Source organism: Nymphaea colorata, chromosome 1 (genome assembly GCF_008831285.2).
Source record: "Nymphaea colorata isolate Beijing-Zhang1983 chromosome 1, ASM883128v2, whole genome shotgun sequence".
In the NCBI taxonomy this organism is placed as follows: domain Eukaryota; kingdom Viridiplantae; phylum Streptophyta; class Magnoliopsida; order Nymphaeales; family Nymphaeaceae; genus Nymphaea; species Nymphaea colorata.
This window is the reverse complement of record NC_045138.2, coordinates 34,294,200-34,308,063: the sequence shown is the minus strand read 5'-3', so window position 1 is coordinate 34,308,063 and position 13,864 is coordinate 34,294,200. Positions and strand designations below refer to the sequence as shown.

General features: G+C 40.3%; 2 protein-coding genes across 3 annotated transcripts; both read right to left on the bottom strand.

Annotated features, from left to right (window-relative positions):
• Positions 1-918: 918 nt before the first annotated feature.
• On the bottom strand, positions 919-2,197 carry LOC116264012 (protein CHLORORESPIRATORY REDUCTION 41, chloroplastic). The gene has a single exon (XM_031643893.2). The coding sequence runs from the start codon at positions 1,892-1,894 to the stop codon at positions 1,268-1,270; it is 627 nt and encodes a 208-aa protein (XP_031499753.1). The 5' UTR covers positions 1,895-2,197; the 3' UTR covers positions 919-1,267.
• Positions 2,198-3,067: 870 nt separating this feature from the next.
• Positions 3,068-13,864, bottom strand: LOC116256252 (uncharacterized). Of its 2 annotated transcripts, XM_031632561.2 has the most exons (20): positions 13,459-13,864; positions 13,191-13,279; positions 11,517-11,626; positions 11,351-11,405; positions 9,677-9,765; positions 8,926-8,992; positions 8,778-8,840; positions 8,244-8,414; positions 8,069-8,162; positions 7,913-7,992; positions 7,705-7,780; positions 7,497-7,540; positions 7,344-7,411; positions 7,043-7,125; positions 6,776-6,936; positions 5,393-6,692; positions 4,460-4,734; positions 4,092-4,301; positions 3,856-4,012; positions 3,068-3,684 (listed from the first exon to the last, which is right to left on the bottom strand). In XM_031632561.2, the coding sequence occupies exons 1-20, from the start codon at positions 13,568-13,570 to the stop codon at positions 3,380-3,382; spliced, it is 3,609 nt and encodes a 1,202-aa protein (XP_031488421.1). In that variant the 5' UTR covers positions 13,571-13,864; the 3' UTR covers positions 3,068-3,379. The 2 variants fall into 2 exon arrangements, with proteins under 2 accessions (XP_031488421.1, XP_031488429.1); XM_031632569.2 differs by lacking the exons at positions 11,351-11,405; positions 11,517-11,626; positions 13,191-13,279; positions 13,459-13,864 and having other exon boundaries at positions 8,778-8,853.

Here is a 13,864-nt window from a genome sequence, read left to right as displayed (position 1 = left end):
AACATCCAAGAGTGCATGACAAAGTTTGTTTCATTCATAAACTTCTGTTTTCTTTAATCTAGGTGGAGAGCACGTGAAAGATGAGAGTTCGCAGAAAAAATATTAAAATGGAATTCTAGATCAAGTCCTATCACTGCCATTTTGCAGACATCTCGACCTTTTTGATAACTCAACCAGCGTTTCCTTTTCTCAGGTTGTTAAGTGGTCTAATCCTTAGAATAGTCCCTCGTCACTACGACAGAAAAGTTATATGCTCCGGCGGAAAGCACGCGACAGCGGTGGCAGCTCCAGTGGGAGCAGTTCGAAGAGAGGGAGTTCTCAAGGAAAACCTATAATAAGTTTTAACACTAAGGATTCTATGTTCAAGCATTTGCAATGGATGGAGAAAGTAAAAATCATAGAATACCTCGGTGGATATCAACGTGTCCTATGGTACAATCATAAAAAACTCCAATCTAAAAAATGATATGCGTCATCAGATTTCCTCAATGGTCAAAAAGACGCAATTGGTGCTGAAGTAGAAGAACAATAGAAGCCTTAGCAGATACCGATGTGTCCTTTGCTTAATCATTAAATTTTTATTCGAAGCTACGTTATGCTAATGGCTTAAACTTTATAAACCTTTGACATGCGAAAATTAGCTGCTCCATGGGCTTCAGTAAGTAACTACTTGATAATGCTTGTTTGGCATTCAGAAGTTAAATCTAGCCATTCCTGGTTCCGCATATATGACTAAGAGTTAATCGAATTTGTCAGGACTTCACGGTTCCGCGTCGCTTACGCTAATGTACGTCTCCGATAAGGCCTCATGGACTTGTGAATGGCTCCGGAGGAGACTTGTGATTTATGAACATTATCAAGCCAATAAAGTACATTCCAAGCGACCCACAAGGAATCCGATTCATGGAGACCACCAAGTTGAGAAAACGTCATTTAGCTCGAAACACACGACAGAAGGTGATTGGTTTATCTAAGGAAAAAAGAAGAAAGTCATAGGCAACTGATTTCCTTTTCATCACCGCGGATGTAGCCAAGGCCATGAGCTCCATTTCTAAGGTGCGCAGCTCACGAACACGCTCACGATTCTCAGGGAAATGTGGAATTTCATCAGGCAAAACCAAATTTACCCTCGAATTCATGTTCCCGAATCCCGGCGTGGAAAGCCAAAAGACTTGAAACTAGGTCACTATGGATCTCTACAGTGCCCTCCTACAAAGAAACCAACTCATTACCATGCCCAGTTTGAACAAAAGATTGACTCGGGAACTCAGAAAGAATCAGCAACCAGAATGGCCTGTCTGCACCTAGCCTTAGCCTGCTCCAGCCTCTCATTCAACGTCTCCTCCTTTTTGGCAGCCTTCACCATCTCAAGCTCCATCTCCATCAACTTCAGCACTCTGAAAAGCTCAACTACCAACCTGTCATCGACCTCTCCTTTGTTCCTCAAGATCTCAGCCTCTTCCCTCACCCTCTCTGCCACTATTCCTCCAGCCTTTGCCAACAACTCGGTGGTTCCGTACTGCCTGCTCATCAAACCTTCCAACTTGTCCAAGAAGTCCATGATCATATACCCTTTCTTCTTCTCTAGCGGCAGCTTCTTTGTTCTCTTCCATCCTATCTCGAAGTTGGGTGGCTCGGTTTTGGCTAAGTCTGATGGTTTCTTCTCCCTCACTAGCTGAGCTTTAGACCTTATTTGGATTGGGGAATTCTCTTGCCCTTCTTCTAGCTCCGTTGTTTGCGGCAGTTGGGATTGGGATTGGGATTGCTGAGGTTGGGAGGAGCACTTTATGACTGTTTTCTTTGATGAATGAGAAAGCTTTGGCGAGTTTGATAAATTGTAAGATGGAGAGGGTTTCAGGTGCGGGAAGATGTGAAAGAAGGAGGTGGACGCCATTAGTGAGAGGAAGGGAGTGAGAGAGAAGATAAGGCTTGCAGCAACAACAAATGGACAGCCCGGGGAGGTTCCAAATATAAGAAAAAATAGGTTTAGGAAATATCTTTGCTGGGGACATGCCTTTACACGTGGATGTGCCACATCTCTGATGTCACACCTTGGATCTTTGCTCAATATCTCCGAATGTTGGAGCAGTTACTTCCCACTGAGGAAATAGCGAAGATCAAATCGTTCAGTCCCAGAGCTAGCTGCAATCAAACCGTTCACTCCCAGAGTTAACTGCATACCTCGACCGACGTTCTTCACCGTCCCTTCCTCTAGAATGCTTCGACCATGTTCTTAAAAATTACGATGATTACCTTTCGGGTCTGTTTGTGGTTGCTTCGTTCTTCCTAAAATCGTTCAAGTGCTTACTTGTTGTATCGTCATTTTATCAATGTGATCGATTGACGTTCGATGGGGCTTTTTTCAGCGTCTCAAAGTCCTTCAGCTCTCATTTGGGGACATTTGCGTAGCATTCCGCTCCTCAAGATCTCCTTTATGTTTTTCTTGGTGAGGTCTGGATGGTGAACAAGAGTTAGTGGACCAGGTCCAATTTCAATTTCTTTCCATTTCTCGGTCCGCAAAGCAAGTGAAAAGTGAAACTTGTCGATTTAGATCCCGCAGTTTGCCTCACATCCGAATTTGAATCGAGCGAAACCCTAATCCACGCCACAAGGTACGATCTTGCTTATAAAAATATATACAACTTATCCAACTCTTTAGATCCCAGCTCGACTAGATCAAACCCTATAAGATCCATTGGACAACGCTTTCCTTCATCCAATTAAACCCATCTGTAAGTGAACTGCTCCGGCCTACACCCTTGTGACGAACCACCTTGACTCCTGTACATCTTTATTATTGTGGAGAAACCAAAACAGCAGGAAACCATGGAAACACGACCAGAAGAATGAAGCATTCGTCAATTCAGGAGTCAACTTCTGCACCATCTTCGTTCCTCTTGAGATGGTTAGATCAAGGCTTTTGTGATTTGCAGATGCGTGTGAAGATGGCCTTTGCTGGTATGACCATCCTTGGTTCTTCATTTGGGAGTGGGTTAGGTCCTTGTTCATGAACCTACAGAGTATACGTTTCAACAGTCGTTAAGAAACCACAAACCAAAGGAACATCTGAAACTCCAAACTCAATTTTATTGGACCTTCTTTTCTCTTACCAATGAAGACTACATAACAATCGTCTGCTTAACGCTTTCAGATGAAACAAAATACACATAAAAGGTTTAAATAAGATATAGATCAAAATCCATGCCGCACCCTGTTGTGTCCTCACATTTTACAACAGCTGCTTTTATACAGAAGGGCGCCTCTGATTATTTTCAGGCTGTACTATAACATGACTAGTAACTAAGGCTATATACATGAAAAATTGCCAACTATGTCAAGCACGTCACACGAAATTATATAACATGAGCACGCTCATCAATCACATCATCAGCATATCTGTTCGTAGTCTGGCAAGTAAAATGTTCATTTTTTTAAGCTTCTGATTGAGCTGTTCCATGTCTTTCAGATGCTTAGTCGGCAAATCTGAACCATAACATTCTGACACAAGGGCAGCGCAAACATCCTGTGAGTCAGCAATTGCAGTTTCAAGTAACGATACTGTTGATTCCAAACACTGATTGCCTCCATTTGTAAGGTTTGCTCGTGGAGTGTATCCAATACTGCTAATGCTACTTCGCCTGCTCAATTTCTCAGGAGTAACAATCTTGTCTAAGCTGTCACTTCCTGCATCATCAAGTCATACAAGTTTTACTCAAAAAGTGATCTCTCAAAACCATAGAACCTGAAAGTTTGTACAATTGGTAGTTATTGAAGTACACAAAATGTGAAAGAAATAAATTCAACTTTGCCCTTTCACATTAAGAAGGTAGTATTATATGTAACTTTCTTTCTTACCAAGATTGCTTAGCTGATCAATTGTGGATCGCCCAATGGACTTTTCAAGCTTAAGCACCCGTAATATCCCAGCAGCTATTCTGCCCATAGCATCAAACTCAGACCTGCACAGTAGGACAAGGTATTCCAGTTCCTCCTTGGTCGCAACAGCTTCAATCTGCAAGCAACTTTACCTCAATACCTATGACACACGTCATACGACAGAAAAAGAAACTGAAAATTCTCCATCATGTTACCGGTTCTTTAACAGCAAATTTTAAGTTCTCAACCACCCAGTTGGTCATGTCCATGGTCTCCTCATCCTCAGCTAACACCAAATGGGCTTCAAGGCTAATGCCATTACCATTTCTACTTGATCCACTTACATGTTTACTTGTGTCACCATTAGCCTGGCTTGTCTGACTTCGGACTTGTGGCTTTATGGCCTGCAAGCCATCTACACTCACCTGCAATAAAAGAAAAGAGCAATTATACACACAGAGGACAGATCATAGAAATAAAATTTAAAAAATCATCCAATATGCGCTTCCAAGATGGAAATGAAAAATGGCATAAGAGAACGAGTGAACAGCAAAAAGAAAATCGAGCTTCTGAGTTGACAAACCGTGACCAACTCCAGAGGATATTTTTTTGTCAAAGCAGTTTTCTCTGTGTTCTCAGTTTGACTACTGGCTTTAATTTGCAAACTCTGGAAAGTTGTGTGCCAACATCTTTCTTCTCTTTCAACATTAATGTCACCACCTGACTGCCGATATTCTGCCATCTCTAGTTCACCTTCCAATGCAAATAACCAGTCTTTCAATTCTATAAACAACTCCATGTCATCTGGCATTCCCATATCAAAATTTCCCTCATCATTTCCCTCGTCTGAACGACCATCTGTGACAGTCAAATCAAGGATCAGATAACGGAATAGTTCATATAGCAGGGATTTAAATTGAATGCATGATATTCCTGTCTTTAAGAATGGCAATTATTTCAATCTGGTAATGCAAACAATGTAAAATATATGTCGCAATGATTGCATGGGCTCCTGTCCTCCACCAGGAAGAGCTTTATAGAGCAATGCCTGATAAACAAGGCCAAAGTAGTGGGTTAATTTTCCTAGTGGAAAGGAAGGAAAGCAAAGATGTCCAGAAGTTACTTGATCCCCAAATGGTAGCTGTCAGATGAAAAAGGAAAGGCATTAGCTCATTCCACAGTGCTACAGATGAGTGCTTGCTTAATCATCAAAATAAAGAGAAGCTGTTGTTTGCACAAGGATCACCATCTATTGGCAGCGATACTTTCTGTTTCACTGACAAGACCTAAAATGACAACCCCCAGGTCGAACATGAAGATCAAAACGAGAATTGCAGTGATTTGTGAAAGGTGCTTTAATTTTGTAAAAGGTGTTTCCGGCCCAAAATATTAACCTTGTTCATGAGAAGTATGCAATGAAATAGTGGGATATCATGCTTATTACAGTCCTGAAATAGAAAGGTATGTTTCATGAAAGTCTTCCAATAGCAGGAGAAAGAGAAACTGTAACTCATACTCTCTTCCCGGTCCATCTTAACATGAGGAGAAGCTTTAAGAAGCTTTGCCAGTGGTCCTTCGGATAGGTTCTTCAATCCTTTTGACAAGCCATCCCCAGGCCCGCCATCTGGCCCAAGTATTCCAAAACGGTGCAACAATGCTTCCGTATAATTCATCCCACCACCAAGCCGTATTCCAGCAACCTTAGCTGATATACTCAAAGTATGGCATTCTGAATCTTGAGCTTTAAAAGGAATAACATGAGTGGTGCTTATTTCTAAAAATGGGGCAGGTGAATCGTACCCATTCTGCCTAACCCTCCCTTTTTCAATCCAGAAAACAGCCCTCATTTGGGGATACACATCAACGGGTGACATGGATCCATTCCCCAAGTGAGCTTCACTAAGGTTAGAATGTAAAAGAGTTCCATCTGTATCGACACAGTCTATCTGAACACCATCCCACCGCAGACTGGATGAAACAACTACTGCACCACCAAGAGTTCTGTGTGCGACATTTATAAACAGATTGTCTCCTCCAAAAAGGACTAAAGGCATCCCTTCAATACTTTTCGAAGATGAGTCAAGAAATTTAAGCTGGAGACTTTTTACAACTAAGTTGACAGCTGTGTCACTTGGAACTACATCTAACAGTCCTCCACTGGAGCTTTCCTCTCTTCTCCTTGGACTCTTAACTTTTCCAACTTTTGATATCTTCTCACTTACATTCCCAAAGTAAGTATAAAGGTCCAAAACAAAAAATAACTGCTCAACTGAAGTATTTGATAAGTACTGCTCACAGGCTACACCAATTCTCACAATTCCACCAGGAGGTGGAACAGTTATCAGTGGGCAACCATCAGCAGTAGCCATAGCCACCTCAAAGAGAGCCCCATGGAGTTCAACACATCTCCACATACCCCCAGACCAGTCAGGAGAATCCTGACATTTCAACAAGTTGCCTTCTGTTTCAAGAGACAGGCTAATACGGGAAGCTCCTGTCATCCATTTTCGCATACTGGAATCAATTGGTTGATCCTCCCACAGACAGAAGCAAGCAGGATCCTTTTCCAGGTTCAGCAGTTTAAATTTCAGCTTTGGCGACTGTGATAAGAATAGATCTTCCACATGGAGCCTAGCACCAGCAAAGGAATTACTGCTAGAGTTTCCAGCAACCAGTGGAACTATAAGATCAAACTCTTCAAGGGTGAACTGAACAGAGTTAATTGAGGAATCAGACAACACAGCACCTGGGCTCACCACAACCCCATCAGCCAAGAATGATGCAATCCTCAAGCAGCTCTCTTCCTGAAGATTGATCTGAAAACCAAAAGAGAAAAACTGTTATCTACAACTTTTCCATAAATTAGACAGGGAATAGCACTTGTGAGATCGCTGATTACCATAATAGGCAGGCATCTGATTACTGTTTCTGAGGCAAACAACGGAGGAGAAGGTGAAGGCTTAAGCTGAACAGAGAAGATGTGAAGAAGTGGAACAGCATCACATATTTGCCAGCTCTGTTCCCCAAGTGGATAAATTTTAGGCCAAACATTTTCATCAGCTGCAAACAAAAGCAACATAGGCTGAACCACTGAATAAAGACAACATGCTGCTGAGTACAGATGAAAAAACCACACTGATAGGTGAACACAGCAATAGGGAGATACCAAAGTTTGGAACAGTAGCGTCTTGTCGATCAAGCTGCATTGAAGGCTGTACAAGGGTGCATGGTGGCTGAGAAAATGTGTCCCTGCCAAGAATGCACATAAAATTTATTGTTGAATTTGTAGGGACAAGCATAAATGTGCACAGATTTTGTGCCATTTTTATAGATTGTGATTAAAAAAGTGCATGCCCAAGCATATAGATAAGGAAAAACTGAAGTGTCACAGATAACAAAGGAGGACTTTAAAATGCAAAAAAAAAAGGAGAAAAAAACAATAGCAAATTGATCCAACTGGAATGCACCTCAAGAACAATCCGCCAACCATCACACGGGTCATGTTCTTGGTCTTATCCCCCCAAGATATACTAGCCTGCACAGGTAGCAGCTCTGTTTAATGAGACAAGACACAGAATGAAGCAAACAAATCAGTATAGCATACATGTTCGACAAGTTACCCGAGAAAAGCAGAGTGACTGCATCAATAGTTCCAGCCGGAATTCTGTGATCAAATAGACTTGATAAGGGAGAATATTTGGAACTGAAGCATTCCAGAAGCCCCAATAAAGGAACAACTGGAGCAATATGGAACTTGTAACTGAAGCATAAAGAGATGTACAGAAAAGGTCCTATGAAGACCAAACCAGTTCAAAGAAAGATACTAACCTGCATCTCGAATACAAAGAAAAATATGGTCAACAATAATGGACACTAGAGAACAGCCGGCTGCCTCGTTCAAGCGCTGTCAATAAACAAGTTCCAACAGAAACAGTAAAGATTAGCATGGCCTGCAATACCACAACAACAATTATTTAAATTTTTTTTTTTTGTCTCCAATCCATGATAAAAACAGAAAACATGTTAGCAAACAGACCTGTTTTGCCTTTGGGTCCACATCTCCCCTATTCAAGCACACATACAATCCAGTCATGAACCGCAGAAAAGCACGCAAACCTATTCAGTATTTCGCATGATCAAACAAATACAAGAGTGAAAAGGCTAAAAGAAATGCAATTTTTCTTTTGCATACCTGGTTCACTGAGAGAAGGACACACAGCTTCCATAATATGCAACTGAACCTCAAGTCCCAATGGGTTATTTTGCTCTGTCCTTTGGATAGTGATCTGAATATTAAGTATGTCAGAAAAGAAGTGCAAAGTGCCAACAGTTAAACTAATGAAATCCAAATTGTCTACATTTCTTACATAAGCATCTCCAGATATGCCATCCAAAAACCTTTCCCCTCCAAAGAATAGCCGTTTTGCACCATCATCATCACGCTTATTATTTCCAACACCTCCACGTGTGAGGTGCTCATCCAAGAACATGTTGGGGTGAGGCAACAGATCAACAGATAATGATTCCCACTGCAATTTCTGGAAATTGGCGAAGGAAAAGGAAAAATCAACTTCTACTATCTAGTGCTCAGATACATGGAGTTAGAAATGGTGCAAAGAACTAGAGAATCAGCTTAAGAAGCTTCAGCTGATTCTAGGAATGGCCAGAGAGGGAGAATGCATCTTCTCATTTTCCTCAGCAGCAGATTAAATAAATTAGTCCAACTCATTGAATGTCCCCTCTATCATGTGGTTGGACCAGTGACAAAGATAAAGGCCCGAATCTCCAAGTAGACCTGTGCTTCTTATGGTCAATGTACATAAGAAAAAAAGGCAGCAGAGATCTTTCCTTCCATACCTCTGGTAACATTGTTAAATTACTCTATCGAATGTGATCATTACCTTGAAGACATATATGCACTTCTTATCACAGGAAAAATCTCTAGCTTCCTTAAGGTTTACAAACTGCCAACACAAACTGATAAGGCATTAGAATTTAGAGAAAGAAAGACACAATTAGTAGTCTCTTTAAAAAATGGCAAAGCATTACCTGCCATTTCTCATTTGTTGTAAATAACAAAAGGTTGCGTATTGTAATAGATGCCATAGGTGGTGTCCTGATCATTAAAAAAAATCGATAACACCAACCATGCAAGCAAAAATTAGTTAATTTAGATACCATCAGATGCAGTGAGTAAAAGTTGTGTGTTCATATAATCTTTGTCGTCTGAAGCTTGAGTTTCACATCAGCAAACTTAAAGGTTTAGCAAACACATACAAATATACATCAAAAAAATGCATTAAGACCAGCATTTTAAGAGAGGGTGTTATAGGTCAAATACTGATACCGTATTATGATTTACTTATTCGAAGAAGATTGACAAGCAGTTTTCAAGGGGGGTTGACAGGTTGTGTAAGTTGCTAACTCCAAACTTGTGGACCTGATCCGTTAGGGTAGGGAAAACCAACATAAAAGGAAGGCTTTCCCTGGAGCTTATCACAGTAATTATCTTTCTTTAAAAGTTTAGAACTCGATCCTGAGTGAAAATCAGATGACCTCTTTGGTTCCTTGTGCCTGTTCATTCTCCAAGTTATGCAAATAGCAAACCCTAAATTAATTTTGTGGGTGACTGTTACAAGATAAACAAGAATCAATCATCACGGAAACTTTGAACATTAAGACCAACAAAGCATGTCCCTAGCTTGGCATGCTGCTCAAGTGCCAGTGAAATTTTGACTTAACAAGGTGACAGATGGTGGCATCGCTTGATCAATTTTTTTTAGGGGAGGAGAAAATGTACCATGTTGCACCTCCTTGCCCTCCTGCACCACCTCGAGTTTCAAGCATAAGATTGACTTGGCCCACTTGTATGGTCATGCCATCTGCAATCTGACAAGTTCCCATGAAATATTAACACCAAACACTTTGACAGTCCACCAAACAACAGAAAACAAAATCCAAAGGCCTCTTGGTCACACAGAAATGACTCGGCTTCTTAATGCAGACCCAGTAGTATAGTATACACAGAATGACATGAAACTGATGCGAGGAATGCTTAATTGACTAAAATGGGTTGCAACAAGAATTCAGTTGGGAGTCACTTGGCTCTTCAAGATAGATGCACAAGGGTGAGTTTCTTATGATTCAATGGAGTTACACTGCCTTCCTATTCCTAGTAAAAGAAATAAACAATACTGTGCCATAACAAAGTAAAGATTCCCAAAGGCTCAAACACATTGTGTGAGGTCAATTAAGAATCCCGCAAAGAGACATTGAAACTGCTGAAAAAGATGCAGAATCTGCATGCAGGATAGAAAATATGCATTCAATCAAACAAGCACTAAAAAAGATCGCCTAAGCCTAAGAGTAGCATTTGACAGAGCTACCAGAATATATATTTTTATCACGAAACTTCTCTATGGATCTGGAAATGAATCTTCTGATTCTTCTCAGACCAATATGAAATTCAATCATAATCAGATGTACACACATGGTAGACCAAACTGCAGAACCATATAATCATCTAGACAAATTATTGCACACCTAGGGACAATGAAAAGCTAATAAAAAGGAAGTACATCACTGTAGCAAAACGAATTTGTTCATAACAACAATATGTGGAGCAAAAATAATTTGTTTAGATCAATAATATGTGGGGTATCATAAGCAAACAATGAGCTATTTTACTTTATATATATACCTTGCTAGACTAATCATCGTCAAAGCAATTAAATCAAGTGTAAAAGAATGAAAAATTAAGCATTCAACAACAAACCTTCAAAGTTATACAACCAATTTCTCAGCATAATTTTCTACAATCTCATGATTTCCTAACAGACAGCTCTGGCTCTTCCAGAGGAACCCTGAAGGAGAAACCTTAGGTAGCGTTTGGTGACACCCTTGAAAATGGTGTTTTGTGAAGAGCATGTCTTGGAAAAATGATTTTTTAAGTAGTTTTTAATAACTGATTTTGGCGTTTGGGTGGCATGCCAAAAAATCATTTTTACAAAGGGCCTGAAAAAGACTGGGAGGGGGCAGGTTTTTGAGGCCCTTTGTTAAAAATGAGTTCAGTCAAAGCTGGATTTTTGAGCAACCCGGATTTGAAGTTACTTTTTGCCTCCAAAACCCACTTTTGGGCTGTCATCCAACCAGCCCTTTTGCAATTTTATGCAGTATACTTCATAAGCGAATAATATTACACCAAAATAGTAAGGAATATGAACCAGAAAACCATGCATTTTGAAGTACTTTGTCATTCAACTGATTCAGAAAATTTAATTTTAACATCCCGAATCACATGATCACTAACTTAAAACTCATACTATCCTAGTACTTTCCTTTTGCGGCTGTGGGGTTTTTTTGGGGTGGTTTGGAAGGAAATTGGAAGACCATATAAAAGGTTAAACATCTAAGTCAATAAACTAAACATAAAACCGGATACATCAAAATTATTAGAACAGTATGCACTTATCACCTTATCCGCAAAGCCATAGCCACTACTTTTTGCAGAAGTTGAGGATGGTTGGAAACTGTAAATAAATACAACAGCCACCAAGGTCAAGGACCAAAGCTTGTGGAAAGAACACCAACAAAAGAGACGTATCATGGATTGGAAAAAATTCAAGAATGAGAAGAATCACTTGGGAATAGCCTTGTCAGATTCAGAGTCAGAATTCTCCTCAAGCACCAAATCAAGTTTATCAATCTGAATGATGATTGGTTCTGTTTGCACATAGGAAACAGATGGCAACTGGCACAGGCATCATAATAGAAGACTTAATAAATGACAAGTCCAAGAATCATGTACTTAAAAGGAAAATAAGAAAATGCCACAAGAAAAGATATAGGAAACTATAATACAATAATCCTGTAAAATGTAATTTCCTTTACAGTAATAATCAGGATTATGAAACAACACTTTTATGCAACAAATTTCAGCATTCAGAAGAAAGAACTTCTATAGGACAACAGAGACACACAAGTTACTCAACATGAAGAAACTGTACTGTTCAGTGTTTGCATCCAGATGCTGGGAAGAATATCCAATGAGCAAATTAAATTTAAAGACGCCCACTAGATTGGAGCAAATAAGATGCATAAATAACTGAATTCACAAAATAGCTTGTAGTAAAGTACAGAAGAACAGAGTGGCACGGGATAAATGGATCGATAAATTACCACGTACTTAAGTCGATAACAGGATGACCCAATTATTCTTTCAATGATCAGGGTCAACAGGCCCAAACGTGGCGTTTCAACCAGAAAATGATAGTGTTTAAAGATCAATAAAGAAAAGAGAGAAAAAGGTTCCAACCGAGGGAAAAAAAAAATACGGTTAATTGGTTATGCATATAGTGTCAACACATATACCAATTAAGTCTATTCTCCATGAGTTACACATGTTTGCTGTATATCCCAGTACATTTACATAAACTAGTCGGAAATGATCAATGACTCCCTACTAACTAGATAAAAAATGTCTAAAATCTAGTGAACATTAACAGACCTGCCTTTTAAAGTGTTATCGATGAATACAGCTTGGTAACGTGATCATGCAGCTCAGAATGATAAGGATTTAATTCCTGCACTTGCAATGAAAGCTACATAAACAGTTAATGACACTGGTGTTAATTGCCATTCTACCCCGTGTAATTTAAATTTTAGTGTATATCTGCTCCTATTCTTGTGCATAAACACGTCGCCTCGCATACTAGTGTGAACAAGGAAGTAAAATATCACTTTCTTTATTAATCGGAGACATTTCAAGAGGCTGAGGAGGCAGGTAAGTATAAATGTCGCTTTCCATCACATGGTGGACAGACACGTAAATTATGCTCCTTCTTGGTTTTTAGGTGGTAATTGTAAAGAATCATCTCGTACCAACGAGTTTTACATAAACCTGCGATACCAATGGTCAGGAAATTGAGCACAGACACCATTTGACACCAGCAGTAACGTAGGCATTCCAAGAGCTTATCAGAAATCTTCGCAACTCACTCGGAATTCTCAAATAGACGTATTCCACGGTAAGCCAATAAACATCCATGCCGGTTCACTTTAAGATGATCAAGTTTATCATCCCCCACTGTGTTTCCACTTGACTTCTCCATTCTCTACGAAAATGCCATATTTCAATAGATCCTTTCTCAATAACTAATTTCCAAAAAAAAAATGCCAGGGCAGAATTCGGAACTTTTTCCCCGTACTACCCTAAATTACAAATAACGTGTCAAAAAAAATTCAAGATAATGAAGAATTTAAAAAGAGAGAGAGAAAGAGAGAGAGAGAGAAAGAAAAAAAGGGAAACAACTCACCTTTATCTCTAACCTCCCGACTTTCGCTTGCGCAACATTCAGCGCAGGCGGCAGCCCGACGCTGGCGTGAAGAGCATCTCCATTGATATCTGAACAAGTTTCCGAATCCCAAACACCATCCAGACCAAAATGAGCATACCAAAAAATTCCAAAACCAATAGCATTAAATAAGACCTCTCGTGTTCCAATACAATGGACAAACCACATTGTGTCGTCCGTGAATTTAAAAAAGCGAGAGACAAAGAAGCGAAAACCGAACAGAAATTACCTAAATTCGACAGCAGCACGGATCGGCCTTGCAACTTAAACTGCTCCCTCGAGAAGGACTTTAGCCAGCGACTGAGGGTGTACTCCAGAGCCCTAGCCAAGATAGACTCCATCGCCCTATCAATTCTAGAAGCTTCCGACCAAGGAAGCTCCTAGAAGCACTTCCGTATCCCTCCGGAATCTGGCTCCAGGCAGACGAGTTCCAATTCACTCTTCGCCCACGAAGAAACGCGGATCGACAGTCATCCCGAAATGAAGGAAGAAGGGATGGGCGGGATCCGGGGGGAAGAGGAACGAATAGCTCTTCTGATCTTTGCTCTTCTCTGGATCCAATCCTCGGAAGAGAGAGAGAGAGAGAGAGAGAAAGGGCGACGCAGAGAGCGAAAACGACGCGAGACGGAAGAAGA

What these genes read in the sequence shown, in the direction of transcription:
- LOC116264012 (XM_031643893.2), bottom strand. Translation starts at nt 1,894, where the DNA reads ATGGCGTCCACCTCCTTCTTTCACATCTTCCCGCACCTGAAACCCTCT.
- LOC116256252 (XM_031632561.2), bottom strand. Translation starts at nt 13,570, where the DNA reads ATGGAGTCTATCTTGGCTAGGGCTCTGGAGTACACCCTCAGTCGCTGG. An exon ending in TCTGACAAGGCTATTCCCAA is followed by an intron (nt 11,406 to 11,516) that starts GTGATTCTTCTC and finishes ATTTATTTACAG; the next exon opens with TTTCCAACCATCCTCAACTT. An exon ending in TCAGATGCCTGCCTATTATG is followed by an intron (nt 6,693 to 6,775) that starts GTAATCAGCGAT and finishes TTTGGTTTTCAG; the next exon opens with ATCAATCTTCAGGAAGAGAG.